At 34.1% G+C, this 23,382-nt stretch overlaps 2 protein-coding genes across 4 annotated transcripts; one reads left to right on the plus strand and one right to left on the minus strand.

Moving 5' to 3' along the window:
* Positions 1-4,016: 4,016 nt before the first annotated feature.
* On the minus strand, positions 4,017-22,772 carry LOC105332549 (uncharacterized). 3 transcript variants are annotated; one of them, XM_034482132.2, is made up of 6 exons: positions 22,628-22,772; positions 21,894-22,001; positions 21,474-21,615; positions 6,457-6,516; positions 5,000-5,877; positions 4,017-4,650 (listed from the first exon to the last, which is right to left on the minus strand). In XM_034482132.2, exons 1-6 carry the CDS (start codon positions 22,706-22,708, stop codon positions 4,414-4,416), a joined length of 1,506 nt encoding a protein of 501 aa, XP_034338023.2. In that variant the 5' UTR covers positions 22,709-22,772; the 3' UTR covers positions 4,017-4,413. The 3 variants fall into 3 exon arrangements, with proteins under 3 accessions (XP_034338023.2, XP_034338025.2, XP_034338029.2); XM_034482134.2 differs by lacking the exon at positions 6,457-6,516; XM_034482138.2 differs by lacking the exons at positions 5,000-5,877; positions 6,457-6,516.
* LOC117687966 (zinc finger CCHC domain-containing protein 12-like) lies at positions 8,870-10,862 on the plus strand. Its single transcript, XM_034465495.2, has one exon. The coding sequence runs from the start codon at positions 9,588-9,590 to the stop codon at positions 10,587-10,589; it is 1,002 nt and encodes a 333-aa protein (XP_034321386.2). The 5' UTR covers positions 8,870-9,587; the 3' UTR covers positions 10,590-10,862.
* Positions 22,773-23,382: the final 610 nt, after the last annotated feature.

The following is a 23,382-nucleotide window of genomic DNA, read 5'->3' on the forward strand; positions in this document are numbered from 1 at the left end:
ATTGTAACTACGTTTCTGCGGGATAGTTGTTTTTTATAGAATTATTATAATGCTTATATTTATAAATTAGAAGTAAATTTGCATGTAGAAATATGTTTTATGCCTTTAAAAAATAGCATTTTTTTTTACTCGTAAATGTTAAGTATGTCATAGTATGTCGCGTTGGGCGCGATTTTACCGAGACGATAATCTATTCGGAAAATTTCGGAATTTTTCATTGTTTCGGGATCGGTACACGGGACATACTAAAGACCTGAAATACTTAAGACCTGAATGACATGAAATTTTATTTAAATGATGTATTTGAATTTCAATGTTCTGCGTCAAATAAAATGATATTTTGTGTGTATTTTTTATATTTCCAGGTAAAATGTGGTAGAAAAATATCATGAAATGACATCCTTATCAAATATTTACGCAAAAATATGAAAGCCATGAAAATTTGAGCTGACCTGATTCATTTTTAATACTTATGAGGACCGCATGCAATTCAATAACCATGATTACATGTATCTTCATAAACTGAAGTGTAGATAAGATTAAATAATTCCATTTAGGAAAAAAATTATCCGGCTTAATTTTTTTTACCTTTTCTACCGGATGAGCATATGATCTTACATGTACCTTTAAAATAATCCATTTCTATTTTATTATGTGGTCCCTTGAAATCATATTAACTTATGCATTAAGATTTAATTCAATACAATGCAATAAAAAAAATGGTTTGAAATACATAATCTCCAAGAGAATAATGTTGCGTTGAATTTTGTATTAGCATAATGTACAAATCAATGGGTTCTCCATTACTTCATACTATTGCAATGGTCATACAGTTAACGTTAGAAATGCTTACAGTAACGAACTCGATTTTTAATAATAATAGTAAAATGTTATACTTCAATACGTGTCGCTGAAAATATATTAAAATTTACCATAAAGATTGGTACAACCCAATCGCAACTTCTCGGGCCTTTCCGGCAGGCTCGGAAAAACACCTCGAATGTATTAACAACACCGGATGTTAGAATTTTATACAAAATGGAGACGCCTAGGTAATACAATCGAGGTGTTTTCCGAGCTTGCCGGAAAGACCCGAGAAGTTGCGATTGTGGTACAACCAATTCATTATTTTCTTCTTTATTGTCTTTTTTATATAAACAACCAATGATGATTCATACAACAATTATATTTTTTGCGGCCCATTTGACGCTTGCGTCAATATGCTTTTTTGTATGTCTTTGTTTACGTTTCTCGACTCAATACGAAGGTATGGAAGCATGAAACAAATCTATCGGGTCTCGCCAAAGCTTGTGCAGTACTCAGAACGTGTCTTCAAACCTCAAGACACTGTTAACTTAGTCTCGTTCAACCAGACGCTCGGCTGTCTCCGTAAATCTCCGACGAGCAGAGAGTCTGGTAAAGCGTCACGTTGATAACCGCTACCGATAGGGGGCGCTGATTTAGTTTCATTTTGAATCGTTGTCAATGTGTGCCGGTTAAGAGATTTGTGTGATATACAGTACTTTATTTTCTTGCCGTGAAAATTATGGAACTTACGTCAATTTAGTCTTATACTATAGTCTCGCTTTCCATAGACTCATTAAACATGGCTGAACTTAAGTTCGACGAAGCGGTGAATGTTTGTTTACAACCTTGACAGCTATAAAATAGATTAATTATTGGTTTTACCCTATCCCGTAAGGTAACACTGCAAATAAATCCTTTCCATTTATAACCGTTTTTAAACTTTCCAGTCGTAGATCTTTTAGTTTAAACGGCAAAATCGTTTGCTTCTGTCATTGTTTACATGTTATAGGAGGTGTGTTTCTTTCAACCAATCAAATTCAATACCAGGATTTTGGTAAGCCTCGTTTTGACGTTACAAACATTAACGTGACGCTTTACCAGACTCTCTGTTGTCGGAGATTTACGGAGACAGCCGAGCGTCTGGTTGAACGAGACTACTGTTAACTATGAGTTAAATGTCGGCCATTTTTTTTGCATAGCACCACGGGTAAAAACATTAGAGAGCATTATGGGACGTTGACAAAAACTTTTGTTTAATGAATCTATAGGTTTAGCTCGTTCTTTTCTCCCGCGCACACTGGTTCTTAGAGCCCGCTTCGCTTGTCGCTATTACCAATCAGAGAAATAAGTAAGTCAACTTTGTCCTGTAAAATAATATTACCACCTAAATTCGTACTAAAAAATGCTCGATTATTTCGGTTAACGTTTAGCACATTTATTACTTTTTCATACATGTATATAAGACACTAATGAGTTATTATAGCATTGAATCATGATTTTTTAAAGTATACAGTCTCATAACTGCAGCGACGTGTGCATACAAATTGAGTAACGCGCATTAGCGCGTTATGAAAACTTCTGTGCAAGCATCGCTGCAGTTTTGAGACTGTATACTTCAAAAAATCATGATTTAATGCTTATATTTACATTATTTTAACTTCATGCCTTGTCTGAAAATGTGATTTATACCTAAAATTCCTATCTCATCCTAAGGGTAAGTTGATATTAATGGAAGAGCCATAGTAACAACTGCAAGCGTGAACTTTTTCGCTTGTGACGTTGCAGTTAACAGCGTTCAACGTTTGTGACGTCATAATAAAACTCGTCATTTTAACCTTTGAGTACCATGTGTGCATTACTATAGCATTGAATCATGATTTTTTAAAGTAAGTCTCATAACTGCAGCGACGTGTGCATACAAATTGAGTAACGCGCGTTAGCGCGTTATGAAAATTTGTATGCACACACCGCTGCAGTTATGAGAGTGTATACTTCAAAAAATCATGATTTAATGCTTATATTTAGATTTTTTAACTGCTTGCCTTGTTTGCAGATGTGATTAATACCTTAAAATTCCTAACTGATCCTAAGGGTAAGTTTATATTAATGAAAGAGCCACAGTAACAGCCACAAGCGTGAACTTTGATTTTCGCTTGTGACGTTGCAGTTTACAGCGTTCAACGTTTGTGACGTAAATAAAACCCCGTCACCTTAACCTTTGACTACTGGTTGCATTTAGAGGCATTTGAAGATCATAGAATTTATTGGATAAACACAGTAGAATGTAAGTATTATAGCATTGAATCATGATTTTTTTAAGTATACAGTCTCATAACTGCAGCGGTGTGGGCATACAAATTGAGTAACGTGCGTTAGCGCGTTATGAAAATGTGTATGCAAACATCGCCGCAGTTATGAGACTGTATTCTTCAAAAAATCATGATTTAATGCTTATATTTACATTATTTTAACTTGATGTGATTTATACCTTAAAATTCCTATCTTATTCTTAGGGTAAGTTGAGATTAATGGAAGAGCCACAGTAACAGCCGCAAGCGGGAACTTTGATTTTTTCTTGTGACGTTGCAGTTAACAGCGTTTAACGTTTGTGACGTCATAATAAAACTCGTCATTTTAACCTTTGAGTAACCTATGTGCATTACAGTGTTATAACTGCCGTAGCTTTCAACACACATTAGCCAGCAAAACATATGTGGAATGTAAATATAATGTTATAACTGCCGTAGCTTTCAACACACTTTATAAGCAAAAATATGTGGAATGTAAATATAATGAGTTATAAGTTGTTTTATACTTTACTCAATAACTTACTAAGAGAATTAAAAAGGATGTAGTTGTCTGGGCGTTTATTAGGATAAAAATTGTGTTTCTCATCGAGAACACACTCTTATTCTTCCCTTCGAATTGTTGAACGCTAAAGATAGACTAGATTGCAAAAAAAATATACTGTAAAATTAAGATTTCGAAACAATATCGTCATTGTTATCTTGGAGAAAACTAAAGTTTAAGCCGCTTTTTTCAGATGTTTGCGTCATGTACCAAATAGAGATAATTTATGAATGACTATTATTTAATTAATGCTGAACATTATGATCGCGTTTTAAATTTCAGTACTGATAGATTCCCGCTTACATTCGTAGATTTGAAACTGAGGCTTACTCTGTGATAGATCATAATGTGAAAGCGGATTGGTTTTTCTTAACTTTTTATTATATTATTGAACATTCTGTCCCAAACAAATTGTCAGAAACAAGTATCAGTGACCACACGTTACCATGAAGCTATCATGTTTAGGCACTGAATATCTTTTTTCCTATTACGTTGAAGGTAAAGTGGTAGCTTTGACTTTGGCTGGTTTGATCTATTTTACCTACATTTCAATAAATCATCCAGCTCAAAGAAGCTAACAAACGCAAAACACCAAGATGTAATCGATGATATACCTCTGTAATGTTATTTGGAGCCACGTCCAGAATCCTCACTTGTGTTGATAGTGTTAGAAATATTTTAAAAAATGACAGTATGAAAATGATTATAATGCAGATTTACTTTATTAAAATGTTTCTGGATTTTCAAAATTAAGGTTCACAAATACAATTCAAAAGTATTTTCCCCATTTTTATCTGTCGCCGTACAACTGATGTGCCACATACTGTAAGGTTCGAACTCTTGTGATGGCCCTGGGATCCAGACCTCCAACCGTTCAGTCCATTTTGTCAAATTCGTGCGTTGAACTTTGTCAAAAACAACAACGGTATCGTTGTCAAAAGTGGAGCATGATACATCCAGACCCTCAGATCCTTCTAGCACTAGATATTTGCCCTAAATAAAAAAGAAATATATATTATTACTTTCCGACTGTTTGGGAATTGTAATTGAAAGGGCTGTTTTGTGTGGGTGTTGATTGATCCTAAAAATATTAACTTCCTTAACGTATTATGGCAAACTGATTCGTTTGTTATTATAAAGATACATGGGTATTGTATACATTGTTATCTAAATATGCATTAATGAATCATCCAAAGGAAACCTTGATACTCGATGCTTACAATTACTGAGTAAGAAAAGCCACAAGGGCCCTGGTAACAAATCATTTTCAAACAAAAAACAAATTGCTGAATAACGTTAAGTTCAATTAAAATCTAATAGATACTGTAAATAGACAGCATACCTCGTCTGTGACATTGCCGGCATACATGAGATTATTGAGATCCCATCTGACTTTTGGTTTTAATTCAATACTATATAATGGAAACACTTCTCTGCTCTTGTCATCTGTGACGCACGTGTAGTTTCCCTCAATTTCTTTTGATGCGTGAAGGTATGTTACATAGGATATTGACCAAAGTGTGGACCTACTGCTGGCAATGTAAACATCACTTGTATCTGATATTGGCATCCCATCTCTCTCAACTCTAACGGGAGGGGGGTTTCTTCCTAGAGCGTCACAATATATTGTTACTTTTTCACCTTCTAGAGGTTCTTGAAATGGAATGCTTTCTAAGAACCCAAATTCGTCGTTTGTTTTTTCTGGACTGATATCCTGTGTAAATCTATACGTTATGAATCTCACCACGTCGTTCAAGTTCAAGGTCAAGTGGTTGTCCAAAAACAGAAAAGTTTTAAATTTTTCTAAAGCTCGGTTAGAAAATACCACTGTTCCTGTCGCAGTTGAATTTCGCTCGTACGTCACGTTAACGTATGGATTTGGCTCACTTTCCAAAAATTTAAAATGAACTTCATTTTTTTCTTCAAATTCAGCATAAATCGCCATTCTCTGGTACCAGGAATCTCTCGAATCTAATTCCGGTAAACAGCGGAAATAGACAGCAACGGAGGTGCTGTTGATGTCATCAATTGCTCCCTGACAAACCCTCTGATAATTTTTTTTAGCGTTTTGCGCATTTACATCGATATTATAACTGGTACTATAGTTGCCGGTGCTAACTGATATCAGCTCAAGAAACTTCACAGACGTTGAAAACAAAATTGTATATAAGGTACTGTTTTCCTTCCCTGTGCTCCAGGTGCCGAAACGATATTCATTTGCTAAAAAAAAAGAAGTGAACGTAAAAGTAAATAAACCGTTAACAATGTTCTGACCTAACAGCAATTTAATGCTTTTAAAAGTGAATGAGAATACTCCGAACATTCTATTGGCAGTAGAATACCCTCAATATTCCAAAACAAGACATCCATTTTTACTGTATGTCAATTAAATGCAATACAAAACATCGCATCCATTTTTAGAATGCATTTCTCTTAAACTTGAATTTTGAATCGACAATTTAAAGGTTTATTGACCGTCCATCCTCCTTAACATTATGTGTGTTAAAGAATTAACTCATTTTAGCGGTCATTCTAGGACTGCATGTTACAAAAGAGCTTACGACAAAGTCGTTAATATTTTCAGTCTTGTAGAATGATTTTTAATGAACAAAATTTATATAAAACCATTTCTTTAAAACTATATCAATTCCCATAGTTATATTTTACGGACATAAGAAGAAAACATTGATTAATTTGTGATTAAATCGCATTCATTAATCTGGTTTGATAATACTAGTTTTTTGCGCTGGAAAAATATTTTCATCCAAAAAATTCTTAAAAAAAAATAAAGCAACCTACCCTTCCATTTGCACATTCTTAGTGCCCATATTATCAAAGGGTGTGTTTTGCTATGTTTGGCTGAAATATTGAAAATAATGAAAAGATAGCCCCGCGGAGCTATTTCTATTTAAAAGTCTGATAACGGAATTAAATATGCATTCACATCACTTTATATATATATATATATATATATATATATATATATATATATATATAAGAAGCACTAGCAAACAAACAACACTCGTTATCTAAAGTGTCGGATCAAAAGATACACGGTTATAAGATGAGATATAAAAAAGCACTAAAAATAACCAACGACACGAACAATAAAGTAAAATATTGTCAAATTTTCGGGACAACCCGTCCCTTCTTCAGGACAACAAAATAAAAACTACATAAGAAAGAAGAAAAACATCTACAAAACTAGCACTAAACTAAACTAAATAATATATAAAAAATAGATAATGTTTAAACACCGGATCAAAATCTTTATTTTTTCTCTCCGCATCTGTCCAGATGCAAAAATAAAGAAAAAATTTGGATGCATAGACTGAAGTCATTCCGCCCTGACGGCATTAACAAATTAAGTGACTTCACCAAAATGAACATCAACTAAGTACTGATTTGTTTTCGTAGCAATATCACCATCTTCATCTTTTTCGGTCCATGTACAAACTATTAATCATGTTATTTATTCAAAATATAAGCTATTTCCTTAATCGGTTTTGTTCTTTTTCTTTATTTCACTTCCATTAGTTTTTACATTCATGATTATTTATGTGGTCTTTTACAGGGCCAATCTTCCCTACTAACTTTCACTACGAATTATCTTACTAGTACAAATTAATTAACAGCAACCCCCAATTAGCAAGTTAATTCGTTCGCGTTATCTTTCAGCACTTATTCACAGAGCGTCCGCTGCGTCGGACGGGATTTTTCTTTCTCGGGCTCGAATTCTTAAATATAAAGATGTAGCTGCCACGTTTTGATCCAGTGTTTAAACATTATCTAGTTTTTATATATTATTTAGTTTAGTTTAGTGCTAGTTTTGTAGATGTTTTTCTTCTTTCTTATGTAGTTTTTATTTTGTTGTCCTGAAGAAGGGACGGGTTGTCCCGAAAATTTGACAATATTTAAGGTCTTCCGTTTCCAACGGAAGACCTTTCTATTATTGTGCGGGTTAAGATTATTCTTATTTTTCTTTTTTTCTTTTTCTTCCTAGACGCGAACTTTGAGGCTTCATATCGTGCTCATTTCTGAACGGTTTTTGATCAAATTTTCAGGGCTAATGGACTTTACAAAACACTATCTTCATCAATTCATAAAAGTTAGAATTCCCTTTCCGTTAACGAGTTATTCCCCTTTTAAAAATTTTTTAGGGCCTTTGGTTTACAGACAAAGGCTCCGAGACTATGATAGCAGGGAATGGGAATCTAACGAATTTGAATAACAAAGACATTGAAGTTTTATACATCGGTTTTTGTTTTTGGATTACGTTCCTTATTTAGGAAAAGGTAGGGGGTCAAAAAACAGGATTCCAAAAAGTGCAAAAATTTAGACATATTTTCCTTTATATCTTTTTAACGAAAAATATTTTGTTAAGACATGTAGAATAAAAGTTGTGCACAATATCAAGGGCTTTCATTTGACACCAATAAAAAAGGACTGGCCCCTTAAATTAAGGGCCAATAGCCCCTAAACGTTTTTGCTTAATAACTCAAAAACGGTTAGGATTTTGATATGGATGTCGCTGGAAAAGTTGTTTGTTGGGATCTCATAAAGGTCGTAACAATATTATTTTGTAAGTGATTTGTGTAGTATGAGTGTAAAAAGCTTTACATGTTGACATGTACCTGTTATCATTTGACAAGTTAACGAGGTCTTTGTGCGTACAACTGGCATAAAGTTGCCGCAGAAAGTATGCTGGTTTATACAGGAGGCATTAATTTATAAGAATTTTTTTTGTTGGAGTACATGCTTTTTTTAGGAGTTTAAGTCATTGTTGTTAAGTTCTTATAGTGCACAATCATTAAAAACGGCAATTGGAAAACAAAACATTCTTTTTCTTTTCTATTTAACCACAAAATATGGAATTAAAAAACTCTATGCATTACATTTTATTTATTAACTCCATGCATTTAAAATCTACCTTGAATCAGAGCTGTGTGTGTTTGTGTACCATTACGTAAGCTCTCCCTCGCCCGCGGCCGAGAAAATCGGTCACCATGCTCGCGGCTGTAGCGGTCAGCGGTTATCTAATACACGAGAGCTGTGTCTCTCATATACATGTATGAGTTTATTTAGCCGCGAACTCGATAATTGGTTTCGTTTTGATTACACATAATTTTTTTATGGATTAAACGATTGGGTGTCAATTAAGAAATCGTTCAGTTAATTAATAAAAGCAATGTCATTCTCAATCTAAAGCAATTGTAACAGATGTGTTTAAAAAATATTTATTTTTTTGTATCATTTTCAATGTAGAAAGTATTAGATTAAGATAAAAAGTCACAGCCGTGACGGGGTGTCGAACCGCGTACCTATCGTGTGTTAATCGGGTGACTTACCCACTAGTCTATGTGTCGCACTGCTTATATAAGTTTTTTTAAAGATAGTCCTTTAGTCAATGGATGTTTTCATATAAATATTATTTCGATATTTTTCACGCTAAACAAATTAAGATAGTTGTTTTATTGGATAAACCTCCGATTACTTATATTTTTCTTTAATATATATAAATCATTTTTAGATTTTTTGGTAATATAAGATTTTCTTTGTTCTAAAACTTCCGGTCGCTAACTTACAGCCATTTGAAAATTGCTCTCGACCGGGACACATCATTTGAATGTGTGTGTAGCCGACATACATAGTATAACTACCTATAAGGAGTTACTATACGCTCTGTCCCACCCTTACTTAGGGAACGACACATATATATATAACATACTGGAATAAAGCGGAATCTCAAAAGTCTGGTTGTTTACAATGATGTCAGAAGTGGGATCGCCAGATGCCTGATGATTTCCCCAATGGTGTCGTGGACAACAGAGCTGACAGATTTTTCAGTTGAATGATTGTACATATTTATTAACTTTTGAACATTTCTAAATATATTTTGTTTAATAAAGAAATAAACATACGCCATAAAAATGGAAGAAAAGCTGAAAGAAGAAATAGAACAGTTGCGGATAAAACTTCTTCATGTTGAAGCGAGGCAAGCGGCTACATCCAAATCAACACCGCCTGTCTACATAAAATCCGAACGAAAACTCCCCAAGTTAGCTGGAAGACCCGTCAAAGACTCTGATCCAGATGTCGAAGATTGGGTAACAGACATGAGAGATCATATTGTAAATATTCCAACAAATGATGAGAAAATTGAGTTTGTATTGGACCACCTCACTGGAAATGCTAAAACGGAAATCCGAATGCGTCCATCCGATATGAAAAAAACAGCGGATGACATATTGAAAATTGTTGAAGAAACATTTAAAATTCAAGACAATTTGGCCCAACTCAGACACAAATTTTATGAGAGAGAGCAAACAGAGAATGAAAGTTTAGAAACATATTCCCTATCCTTAATGAAACTTATGCACAGTATTAACAAGAAAGAAGGGGGTGACAGTTCAAACAATGAGAAAATTCTGACTGAAAAGTTTATTGATGGTGTAAGAGATTATCAACTCAAGAGGGAACTACGAAGGTTTTCCATGGAAAATCCATCAATGCCCTTTATAGAATTTCGCGGACGTGTGCTATTATGGGTTGATGACCGACAGCCAAATTCGTCGAAAAGCGCTGCTTCAATCAATAAAGTTTCAATTGAAGAAACAACGCCAGAAACTCAAAGCAATGATATTCTGGAGGTGATTAAGAAACAACAAGAGCTTCTTGAAAAACAGCAGAAACAAATTGATTTCCTCACACAAATGGTGCCCCGGCAACGGTTTCATTACAGAGGACGCGGCATTCATTCCGATAGAGGTAGAAGCAGAGGACGAGGATATAGACGTAGTTTAGGCAGATCCAATACCATCACATGTTATCACTGTCACGAAGAGGGTCACAAGAAACCTGATTGTCCAAAACTTTCAGCAACGGCAAGGAAGATTTCTCTGGACGACCCAAAAGCCCAACCCTCTCAGTGACGAGTCGAACTGGTGAGGGACACCAAGAAGACTCCAAACAATCGCTAAACAATCTTAAAGAAAAATGTCCTTCAACAAATGTCAAGATAAATGGAAATAACTTTTTGTGTCTATTAGACACAGGATCTGAAGTGTCTACTATAACATCAAAATTTTACAATACTTACCTGTCCGACTTAAAACTTAGTGACACCCGTCCTTTTCTGAAACTTGTAGCTGCCAATAATTTGCAAATACCTTACCTTGGTTTTGTAGAAGTAGACGTTGATCTGGGTGGGTGTGTTTTATATGATGTTGGTTTTCTTGTTTCTAAAGTCAATGATGAAGAAACAACAGACGGAATCCTTGGTTGTAACATTTTAAAGCAAGTTCATAATCTCATTAAAGATGGTACATTCAAATTTGAAAATGAATCAGAAAAAGACTCTTGGAAAATAACGACCACTGCTCTCGACCTATCTACGGGTGATGACAAAATAAGTTTTGTGAAAGTTGCAGGACGATCTGATATCTGTATACCAGCTAAATCTATGAAAGTTGTCATCGGATCGACAAAACAGAATAAGAAGAATAAACCGTATACGGCAGCAGTCCAAGCCATATCAGGAACGTTTGGATCACTTCCAAGAAACATAATGGTTATTGATACCTTAGGAACGATAGACTGTGGCAAAGTACCAGTAAGAGTGCTAAATATTGGAGATGAAGACACGTGGTTGAAACCCAAGAGCAGAATTGGGACGCTTCACAAAGTAGATGTCATTCGATCTACCAACGACGAATATGACATTGATATACATGAAACAGAAGTTGTAATACGTAAGATAAGTACAAAAACATCAGACGATATCCCAATCTCAGACGATTACAACGATCACTTGAAAGTAAAGATGGGTGACGTAATCCTCACTGAAGATCAAAAAGGAAAATTCGATAGTCTTTTACGAAAGCATCGCGAAACCTTTAGCAAAGATGACAATGATCTTGGTTACACCGAAGCAGTGAAACATGCCATCAAACTCAAAGATGATGTACCAATCAGACTTCCACACCGTCGAATACCTCCACATCAAATCGATGAAGTTAAACAACATATCAAGAAACTTTTAGACAGTGGAGTAATACGGAAAAGCAGTAGTCCCTTTGCGTCAGCTGTAGTAATAGTACGAAAGAAAGATAAAAGCCTTCGTCTTTGCGTGGACTACAGAGAACTGAATAAAAAGACCATTAAAGACGCTTATCCTCTCCCAAGGATCGACGAAACGTTGGATGTCTTACACGGAGCAAAATATTTTAGTTCGATTGACCTTGCACAAGGATACCACCAAGTGGCTATGGATGAAGAGTCGATAGAGAAAACAGCTTTTCGTGTCGGTACGGGTGGCCTTTATGAATACTTAAGAATGCCGTTTGGATTGTGCAATAGTCCTGCCACTTTTCAAAGGCTCATGGAAGCTTGTTTCTCAGAGGAAAATTTTGAAATCTTACTTCTTTATTTAGATGACATTCTCGTCTTTTCAAACACAGTCGATGAACATTTACGCCGTTTAGATATTGTCTTTACAAAACTCAAATCCCATGGATTGAAAATGAAACCAACCAAATGCAGTTTTTTTAATACATCAGTTAAATACCTTGGACACGTAGTTTCCGAGAAAGGGATTTCCACAGATCCTGAGAAAACAGAAGCAATCAAATCATGGCCAACACCAACCACAGAAAAGGAACTCAGATCATTTCTTGGTCTAGCAGGGTATTATAGACGATTTGTGAAGGACTTCTCGAAAATCGCTAGACCATTACACAGTCTAACCCATAACAACAAAAGTGGACAAAAGAAGATAACAAAACCATTCCAAGAGTCATGGACAACTGAATGCGATTCTTCTTTTAATGCACTAAAAGAAAAACTTATCTCGTCACCGATCCTAGGTTATCCAGATTTTAAGAAAACATTTATATTAGAGACAGATGCTAGTTTTGACGGATTAGGCGCCGTCTTGTCACAAGAACAGCAACACGGTCACGTTGTCATTGCGTATGCATCAAGGACTTTGCGACCCACAGAACGAAACATGGAAAACTATAGTTCGATGAAATTGGAACTACTAGCTTTAAAGTGGGCCGTGACAGAGAAATTTAGAGACTATTTACTTGGTGCAAAATTTGTCGTTTACACGGATAATAATCCGCTCAGTTATCTTCAAACTGCGAAATTAGGAGCCACAGAAACACGATGGGCTAGCCAACTTGCTCAGTTCGATTTTGAGGTCAAGTTCCGTTCAGGAAAAGTTAACCGCAATGCTGATGCATTAAGCCGTAAACCAGTACCCAAAATAAGAACTGTTACATGCAATTCTGAGTCTGTACTTCAGACGATAACGAAAGGCTCTACTTTAATGGATATTCGCAGGAAAGATACTGAAATATCTCATGCACATGTTCGATTCATGCAAACAGAGACTGTAGACGCAACCAATACGTTACCTGAATACGAACACGCAGAAATAGCATCTCTACAAACATCTGACCCTTTACTTAGTCGTGTTCGCTACTGGATAAAAAATGATGTAAAACCTACCATAGAAGACCTGAAGAGAGAAAACAAAAATGTTAGGAAGTTATTGAAACATATGGACAAACTACAGATTGAGGAGGATGTGATCTACAGATATACAGATGGAGAAACTGGGACATGTAGACAAGTACTTCTTCCAACATCATTGAAGCAACATGTTTTAGAATCCCTACACAGTCACGCTGGACATCAAGGTGTAGAGAGAACTTTGTCTCTTGTTCAGAAAAGATGCTACTGGGTGACCATGAAAAATGATGTTGAAGAGTTTTGTAAAAAATGTGAAAGATGTCTGATCTCTAAAGCACCACTTCCTTCTGTGAAACCTCCAATTGGAAATCTGCTTGCGTTCAAACCATTAGATATATTAGCCATTGACTTTACCCTACTTGAGCCAGCATCAGATGGAAGAGAGAACGTTCTCGTCATGACTGATATTTTTTCGAAGTTTACACAGGCTGTTCCAACAAGAGATCAAAAGGCAACAACAGTAGCGAAAGTTTTAACCAAAGAATGGTTTTTCCGTTATGGAATTCCCAGAAGAATCCATAGTGATCAGGGCAGAAATTTCGAAAGTGCCATAATTCAAGAACTCTGTAAAATTTATAACATTTCGAAAAGTCGAACAACACCGTACCACCCAGAGGGAAATGGTCAAGTTGAGCGGTACAACAGAACAATGCACAATTTACTCCGAACTTTAACAGCGGAACAGAAACGAAAATGGCCTGAATATTTACCTGAACTTGTCTATGTTTATAATTCTACAATCCATTCATCAACGGGTTACACCCCATATTTCTTAATGTTTTGTAGAGAGCCAACACTACCAATTGATCATTTCCTTGGCCTTGGTGACGACAACTCTTCTGCAACGGTGGACGAATATATCGTAAAACATAAACAACGTATGAGTCACGTTATGGAACAAGCAAAGAAGAATTTAGAAGACAATGCGAAACGGAGAAATAAACATTACAATCGTTCTACAAAGCAGAGTGAAATTGCCATTGGATCACGTATTCTACTCAGAAAAAGAGTAATCGGTAGAAGCAAAATTCAAGATACGTGGGATTCAACGCCGTATCGAGTTGTTGGTGCTCCAGGTGATAACGTGTACACTATTCAAATTGTGGATGGTTCTGGACCAACAAGAAACGTCACACGAAGAGAAATCCTAGACACGGGTGAAATTGTGTATTCAGAAGATGACAGTGATTCAACTATTTCTGATTCCGATTCTGAAAGTGAAAACCGTGTGTTTATTCTTAAAAATGTGCAAAATTGTGATCCAGCAAGTGATAATGATGTTGAAGAGACCGAATTGTCTTTACCGGATACATCGGTAGCACCCTCAGTACAACCTAGACGTACAACGCGCAGCACTGCTGGAAAACATTCCAATCTTCACCACTTACCAACTTCCGCCATCAGATCTCAAACAGTAACAGAAGATGTACACGATTTTCAACAGTTAAGTCAGGCTGTTGCGAATCTCGGTGCTTCTTTGGCTTCTACACTCACCCAAGCGTGGGCTCAGTATAAACACTAGATTGATTTCATTTATGTAGAGTATGAATGGTAGAGTGACTGTTTATTATTTATTGATATATTTAATTCATTAATTTATTCATTGCAGTGTAAAGCAATGTTAAACAGGGGGAATATGTAACAGATGTGTTTAAAAAATATTTATTTTTTTGTATCATTTTCAATGTAGAAAGTATTAGATTAAGATAAAAAGTCACAGCCGTGACGGGGTGTCGAACCGCGTACCTATCGTGTGTTAATCGGGTGACTTACCCACTAGTCTATGTGTCGCACTGCTTATATAAGTTTTTTTAAAGATAGTCCTTTAGTCAATGGATGTTTTCATATAAATATTATTTCGATATTTTTCACGCTAAACAAATTAAGATAGTTGTTTTATTGGATAAACCTCCGATTACTTATATTTTTCTTTAATATATATAAATCATTTTTAGATTTTTTGGTAATATAAGATTTTCTTTGTTCTAAAACTTCCGGTCGCTAACTTACAGCCATTTGAAAATTGCTCTCGACCGGGACACATCATTTGAATGTGTGTGTAGCCGACATACATAGTATAACTACCTATAAGGAGTTACTATACGCTCTGTCCCACCCTTACTTAGGGAACGACACATATATATATAACATACTGGAATAAAGCGGAATCTCAAAAGTCTGGTTGTTTACACAATAATAGACACAGATCAATTGTGGGTTTTAAGTTTAAAATAAATAACTTCTACCTGATAGAGTATGGTCATTATACTGCAAACTTTTCAAATCTTCCTGGGTTCTGAACTGTGCCTGTCTGTGCGTTGTACATGTACCTTTGCGTAATATATCCTTCGCCAACGGCCGATGAGATCAGCCACGACTGCACTACCTAGCGGTAATATTAAGCGGGTATTTAATACACAAGATTCTCACACCGCGACGCACACTTACATGCATATGAATGTGTTTGAGTTAATATAGCCGTAAAAACAGGAACTGTTTTAATTTAATCCTATAAAAGTTTGTCCATCTTGTATTTATTCAATTGAACATTTGAGTGTAAATGAATATTAATGACCGATATTACTCCAAATCGTAAACATCGTACATGTAAGACATAAATTAATGGTTAGTTTGTTTATGTAAAATATTTTAGAAACTGCACAAATAATGTTTTAAATCAACCCCCCCCCCCCACACACACACAAATAGTAAACCTTTAAATGATGATCATCCCTCGCACATGGCTGAGGAGAACCGGCGCGAGTGGACAAGTAATCCGGGGTCGGTTCCTGTTCTTCTACATGTACCTTATCGCGCGTTCATGTTTCATATTTTGCACGGACACAACTATATTTTATTATGTTTTCAACTATTATATTCGTTTTAGATGAAACGATAAATTCATTAAACTTGTACAGTTGTTTAGCATTGATTTATAGATAGCATACAAGGTAGTTTAAAAAACAAATTATAATCAAAGTAACATGTTTGCAGTAGGTGCTAGCACGATAAAAAATGTCCTGAATTGAGGCATTCGATGATTTTAAAAAAAAAAATTCACATGAATTTTTAACAACTTTAGATTAGATTCTATCGGTCACATATTAATCACTTCTGTAGTTTTTCTACATGGTCGTTCGTTTCTTTGTAGAAGCGAACTCATTGCTGCCCCCTCCCGCCCCGCTGACAGGAGCTGCGCTGGACTTTTTTAATTGTCAAAACAATATCAAGATCTATCGAAAATCATTTTTGGTGGCTTCTTCTCGTGTGTAACATTTTGTTTCACTTTCCCACCCGTTTGTTTATTCGGTCAGTCTGTGTAAATTCAATCGCCACATGCGACCGAGAATCTTGTGTCGCTTCAGCGCACACAGCTCGGAACATATATAGCCCCAGGTCATCAATTGTTATATAATTGAGTAACTGTTGGAATGGTGCTTTTACATAAAGTAATAAATAATAAAATCATCCAGAAAAAAAGTTACCGAACTCAATAGTCAATACCAAAAATAAAATCCGCATGATTGCAATCTGAAATTGGTTTTTCAGTATTCGGCGGGATTTAATTTTTCTGCTAACATTAGTATTTTTATTGGTTTCAGAGATTACGATGTAAAAACACAAACAGTAAATACAACTGATATTATTTACATCGATAATGTTGAAAAATATTTAAAATTAAATTAGTCCTATTCGTAAGATAAAAATGTTCTACGAACAACCGATTATTTTTTTTCCTATGTCGTATCATTCGCGCGTAAATAAGTATATTCTGTACATATATATACATGAACCCAGAAAAATTCAAATGATTACAAAAAAGAAAGTTGTAATTAGTATTTCGGAATTTTTTTCAGAAGTAATTTCACATTGTATTGAAAAGAACAAGAAATAAAAATGATTTAAATTTTTGACTCAATATTCGTATATATTACCGGCGCTTCGTACATGTGTAACGGCGTACAGTGTATAGATTATTATAATCTGTTCGAATTAAGTACCATGCGTAAAGATTCCCATAATAATTACTAGTAATTGCATGACTGTGTACATTGTAGGCAAATCCCTGTGTGTTAATTACTTCTAAGACTCTTTGTTTTCCATTAACAGTGGTTTAAATAATTTTCAGATAATTGATCAAATGTTTGCTATTTGAATTGTATGCTTCATCAAATACTGATTCCGATTACCTTGAAGTCATTAATTTTCCATTGGCTATTGACAAAAAAAGAGACGCTTGACCATCCAATGAAAAAAAATACACAGAGGTTGATTGACAGGTTCAGCCAGGTGCAGGAGACACCCGATGTCCGAGGTTATGTGTGCTGCTTGTACAAAGTCGAATGGTCTCAGTAAGAGTTATCGATGTAAATAAATAAAAAAATATATATGCTTATCAAAACATGATCGTTTAAGTTACAGTGAAGTACATTGATTGAAGCGTTTAATAGGGGTTTACTCCAGAAAAGTTTCTACCTAATGTTTTCACTGACCTTTGTCCAATCAGATCGTAGCTGGGCGGAGTTAAGACATTGCCGCTCGTGACTTGAATGAGAGAAAGAAGAGAGAGAGAGAGAGAGAGAGAGAGAGAGAGTTGAGTAAATTATAAGTGGTGCCGATAAAGAAATAATCATTAGTTATAAACTTGCAAACAAATTAATTAAGGTCTGTATATAAAAATTACATGTATATCCTATATTGTATAACTTTAAAGCTTTTTAAAGAACGATTGTGAAAATTTCTTTGGCCGTGCACTGTCGACAACATGCATATGGATAAGAATGACGTAGTTTATATTCAACTTATTTTCCTAGCATGGAGTCCGAGAATACGGACATTAAATATTTTAAAATGCGAACGAATAATCACTTATGAACATGATGAATTTAGATGTAGTGTAAAGGAAAGGCAAGGAAGGCGGATGCTTAGTGGAAAAGTAAAACGTCTAAGGTAAAGAATGTTTCACACTGAGTAACAATGAAGAAAGTTTTTATACAAAGTAAATTTACAACCTATGTTTAATTCCAGGAAGATTCGGCAAACTTTGATTTAATTATTAACGGTAACAATTGTAATAATTAAAAACAGTTTCTTAAATATTCGTACAGTCTTCGATGTTTGACATTACCTTATCCTTTTACTGATCTATATATAGACATCGTTGTTCCCTGGTTAAAGAATTTCAAAACACTTCAAAGTTTCATAAATTTATAAGATATACTATGTCCCGAGTTTTTTCTTCCACCACTTTTTGCTTGATATATCAATAATAGTAAATACCTTTGTGCTCAAACTACGTTCATCCACTTATATGAAAAATGTCCAGATTATATGTGTTGAAACGCCCCCTCTACCGCTTCAGGTTTCAATACACATCCCAATATTGAAAGTCTACGGGGATTTTGCATTGCATCAGCCATTAATAAGCCCGGATGATAACTTTTAAAAATTGCGCGAGATATCCCGAGTACTTCCGAATGGAGAAAAGACGTAAACATTTCCCATTATAAATCTCCGTAAGAAAATTGTTTTCGTTCCTGTGAAATTTTATGAGTGAAAATTGCTCAATGAAGATATCTTGGATATCTTCCCTTTCATCAATTGAAAGTGAATTGAAGTGTCAGTGAGTTCCGAATTAAATCTGATGAATGTTTCACGCGGTTCTCGCACGCTTTGCCCGAAACGATTTACACGCTTTGCCCGAAACGCTAAACGGTTTACACGAAACGCTTCACAATCACACGAAACGCTAAACAGTTTACACGAAACGCTTCACAATCACACGAAACGCTAAACGGTTTACACGAAACGTTTCTCGCACGTAAGTCGCACGTTTTTTGGTGTAGTAGTACGTTGCAGGGTTTGTAAATTTTGTCATCACGCAACAATTCTAAACTTGCACATAGTTTTCAAAAATTTAGAAATATTTTGGAATAAAGAAGTTATCCCAGAGAAAAGGTAACGTGTTTTGTAGGCGGGTTCGGTTTTTAAATCAAAGTACTGATGTACTGACGAGAGTTGATTTTATTGAATATTATTTATTTTAAAATCAACGATATGCTAGTTTGCTTGGCAAGTAGTTTATAATCTGCATTTGAATTATGCACATTTTTATAATATGAATTCTCTGACTTTTCCGACTAGAATTTCGAGAAAACCTCTAATGAATCATGTTGTGTAATATTTTAAAATAGAATTGATTTCATCAAACTATGTTTTGGTATTCCAAATATTTCAAAAATTGTATGGATCCAACCAATAATGAACTCTAGTCTCGTTCAACCAGATGCTTGGCTGTCTCCGTTAATCTCTGACAAGTAAGAGATACCAGGTCACGTGATAACTTGATGATGCGACCTCTAACTATAGACTCTCTACTTGCCGGAGATGTAAGGAGACAGCCGATGGTTGAACGAGACTATATATTGAACTCTGGCGTAGGAATACACACGACTAAAAAAACTTCAAATTGTTCGTGCATGTACCATTTAAAATATGACTATTTCCAAGGTATTTACAAAAAAGTTTCCTTAAAAGAAATGCTTCATTTTTTTCAAGAACTAAGTCTTGTCAGCGGCGATGATTTGTGCTTAGGTGCAAACACAGTTTCAGTTTCGGTATGCTAGAGTAACTGCATAGGAGAGTTGATTAAAATCAACTCCCAAAAAACACAATTCCTCACATGGATCATGAGTACATGTAACAATGCTTGCTACCCTCTGAAAATTTAACTCGCCATTAAACATCTCATTATTTAAAGAATGTTTGAAACGATTACATAAACTGTGTTCGACAGATAGTTTTCCTAAAACAGTTTCTTTCTTTCTTTTTCAAAACACGTTTTATATACAGGCTTTCAATCACAACACATTTTTATAACAAAAGCAGAACTGAAAGTTTAGTCATTATAAATTATTGACACCATATCACATACATTTTCAACTCCTCGCAGCAACAACGGAAGACCTACTCGTGGCTTTGCCACGAGCTCTGCTCTAGTTTACTTTATTGTTCGTGTCGTTGGTTATTTTTAGTGCTTTTATATATATATATATATATATATATATATATATATATATATATATATATATATATATATATATATATATATATATATATATATATATATATATATATATATAGTATATAATATAATATAATATATAAATATATAATATATATATATATATATATATATATATATATATATATATATATATATATATATATATATATATATATATATATATATATATATATATTAAATGCATGTGTCTTAAAAGCAAAATAGCTGAAAATTTTTAGCTAAACACTAAAACACATACATTTCAGTCAAATATTCTATTTGCAAAATGACTTTTTTTATCTTTATTTCTAAATTGTATTGATCCGATTTATTATGAATAATTTAACATTTAAAGTATTTACCTCCAAAAATTGTTGTTTAGATATGATTAATTAACAGTTAGAGTGTTTACGTCCTATGATTATTGTTTAAATATGATTAATTAACATTTAGAGTGTTTACCTCCAATGATTATTGTTTAGATATGATTAATTAACATTTAAGAGTATTTACCTCCAATGATTATTGTTTAGATATGATTAATTAACATTTAGAGTGATTTCCTCCAATGATTATTGTTTAGATATGATTAATTATCATTTAGGGTGTTTACCTCCAATGATTATTGTTTAGATATGATTAATTAACATTTAGAGTGTTTACCTCCTATGATTATTGTTTAGATATGATTAATTAACATTTAGAGTGTTTACCTCCTATGATTATTGTTTGGATATGAATAATTACCATTTAGATTGTTTACCTCCTATGATTATTGTTAAGATTTGATTAATTAAGATTTAAAGTGCTTACCTCCTATGATTATTGTTTAGATATGATTAATTAACATTTAGAATGTTTACCTCCTATGATTATTGTTTAGATATGATTAATTAACATTTAGAGTGTTGACCTCCTATGATTATTGTTTAGATATGAATAATTACCATTTAGATTGTTTACCTCCTATGATTATTGTTAAGATTTGATTAATTAACATTTAAAGTGCTTACCTCCTATGATTATTGTTTAGATATGATTAATTAACATTTAGAATGTTTACCTCCTATGATTATTGTTTAGATATGATTAATTAACATTTAAAGTGTTTACCTCCTATGATTATTGTTTAGATATGATTAATTAACATTTAGAGTATTTACTTCCTATGATTATTGTGTAGATATGATTAATTAACATTAAGTGTGTTTACCTCCAATAATTGTTGAGTCCACAATCCAGTCCACCTCGGTTTGCGGGGTGTGTGAAAGTTCCACTTCCACCAAAACTTTTTCTTGATCCTCGAATGTCAACTTATTTACGGACAACAAACTACTTCCAAACTCAAACCAAGTCTACCAAAATTAGAAAAATTTAAATACTAAACATGGACATGTTATGGTCGGGTATGCAATTAATTTGTAGCATTATAAATATTTATCACCAATATATTTCAATTCTGTGTAAAATTATTTTGTTCTTCCCGTTTGAATATTATTTGAACGTTATCAAAATCTATTCTTTATATATTTTGACAATATAACAAAAATATTTGTCTTTTTGATTTGCTAACACTAGGTTTTATTCTCGAATGACGCTAGATTCCCATCGCATGTTTACTCTAAATGCTTACCAGAGATTTTTTCGGCGTTTGTGTGATATTCTCTGTTTTGTTGAACTGATATAAAACCTCCTTTAACAAATTTTTTATTTCTTCTTGTCCATTCTTCAAATCTTGGATCTGAGGAATAAAATCACGGGATCAGTTCTGTGAATTCATGTCTCATCAAAGAAATTGCAGCTAAAGAAAGCATGGTGTTTATAAATAATGGCATGGTCTAAAAATGTATAAATTTCCGCGGAATACTCATCATTTGAGCCGAAAATTTTCAAATATAATTATTTTTTTGCTGCTTTTGAAACGTAACTTAAAGAGATACAAGGGTATTTTAAGCCCCAGTGTAAAATACACATAACGTAACTCAGTGAGATGCAATAATGCTTATGTGGTAGCCCGTTATTTCATGATACCTCAATTTGACAAACCTAACTAGGTTAAAGAGAGATTTATTTCAAAAAGAAAGAATATATTTGTAATGATATTGTATAAAATATTCGCCCAGTTTCCCTTATTGTCAGCGGATGAATTTACTTTTTTTAAATAACTGTAAGAGTATCTGTCTAAGTGTGTCTTGGCGACTTCAAAACGGAGCAAAACCGTTAGCAAGTTTAGAATGGCAAAAATAAAAAGGGGCGAAAATAACCATGTATACAGTCATAATTATTACCAGTTATTTATTGTAAACGATTTTTAAATATTTAACTGGGATATATATGCACAAGTTTAAAGAAAATATCTGATCATACCTCTTTTTGGATACTACTGACAGAGAAGGTCAAGCCAAAACAAGAGAGACTCAGTACCAGGAGGAACTTGCTAACTGCCATGTTCACTCCGGAATGTCCACAAACTGTCGAGGTCTGTGGTTTTTATATATAATCATACATTACAAATAGTTTCCTAATTATATAGTTAGCATTTAGAAATTTAAACATTTGCAATATGATGACAGATGTAATGAGGGGATGCTAGCCGCATGGTGCCCTTTCACATACATGGCTCATTTAATCTCATCATTTTCCCCCGTTGTGGGGTATTAATACTTATTTCTTTTAAGAGGTAATTATTTCTCTGTTCAAATTGTTACATAGAAATTATTACATAGACATATTCAGGCAACGTGTTAATTTTCATTAGCCTTCCATCATTCACCCTCCTCTCAATTAAACTAAATACGCATGGTTAGTATATGTTGGATAAAAGTATCGGTTACCAATAAAAGGATACTAGTTTAATATATATATATATATATATATATATATATATATATATATATATATATATATATATATATACACTGGTTATCGCAAATCCAACATGGATGTATACGCTGCGACTGATGGACTGATGCGTTGGGTGACGACACTATTGGGTGTAACAGGTTGACATTTTGAATTGTAAGTTGCAGTTTATAAAACAAGCAGTTTCATTGGCCGTTCGAAATAGTACCCGCCCACTCTGACCTGCTTACGTGGTATTGATAATTTATGCACCAACTGCT

Source organism: Magallana gigas, chromosome 3 (genome assembly GCF_963853765.1).
Source record: "Magallana gigas chromosome 3, xbMagGiga1.1, whole genome shotgun sequence".
Lineage (NCBI taxonomy): Eukaryota > Metazoa > Mollusca > Bivalvia > Ostreida > Ostreidae > Magallana > Magallana gigas.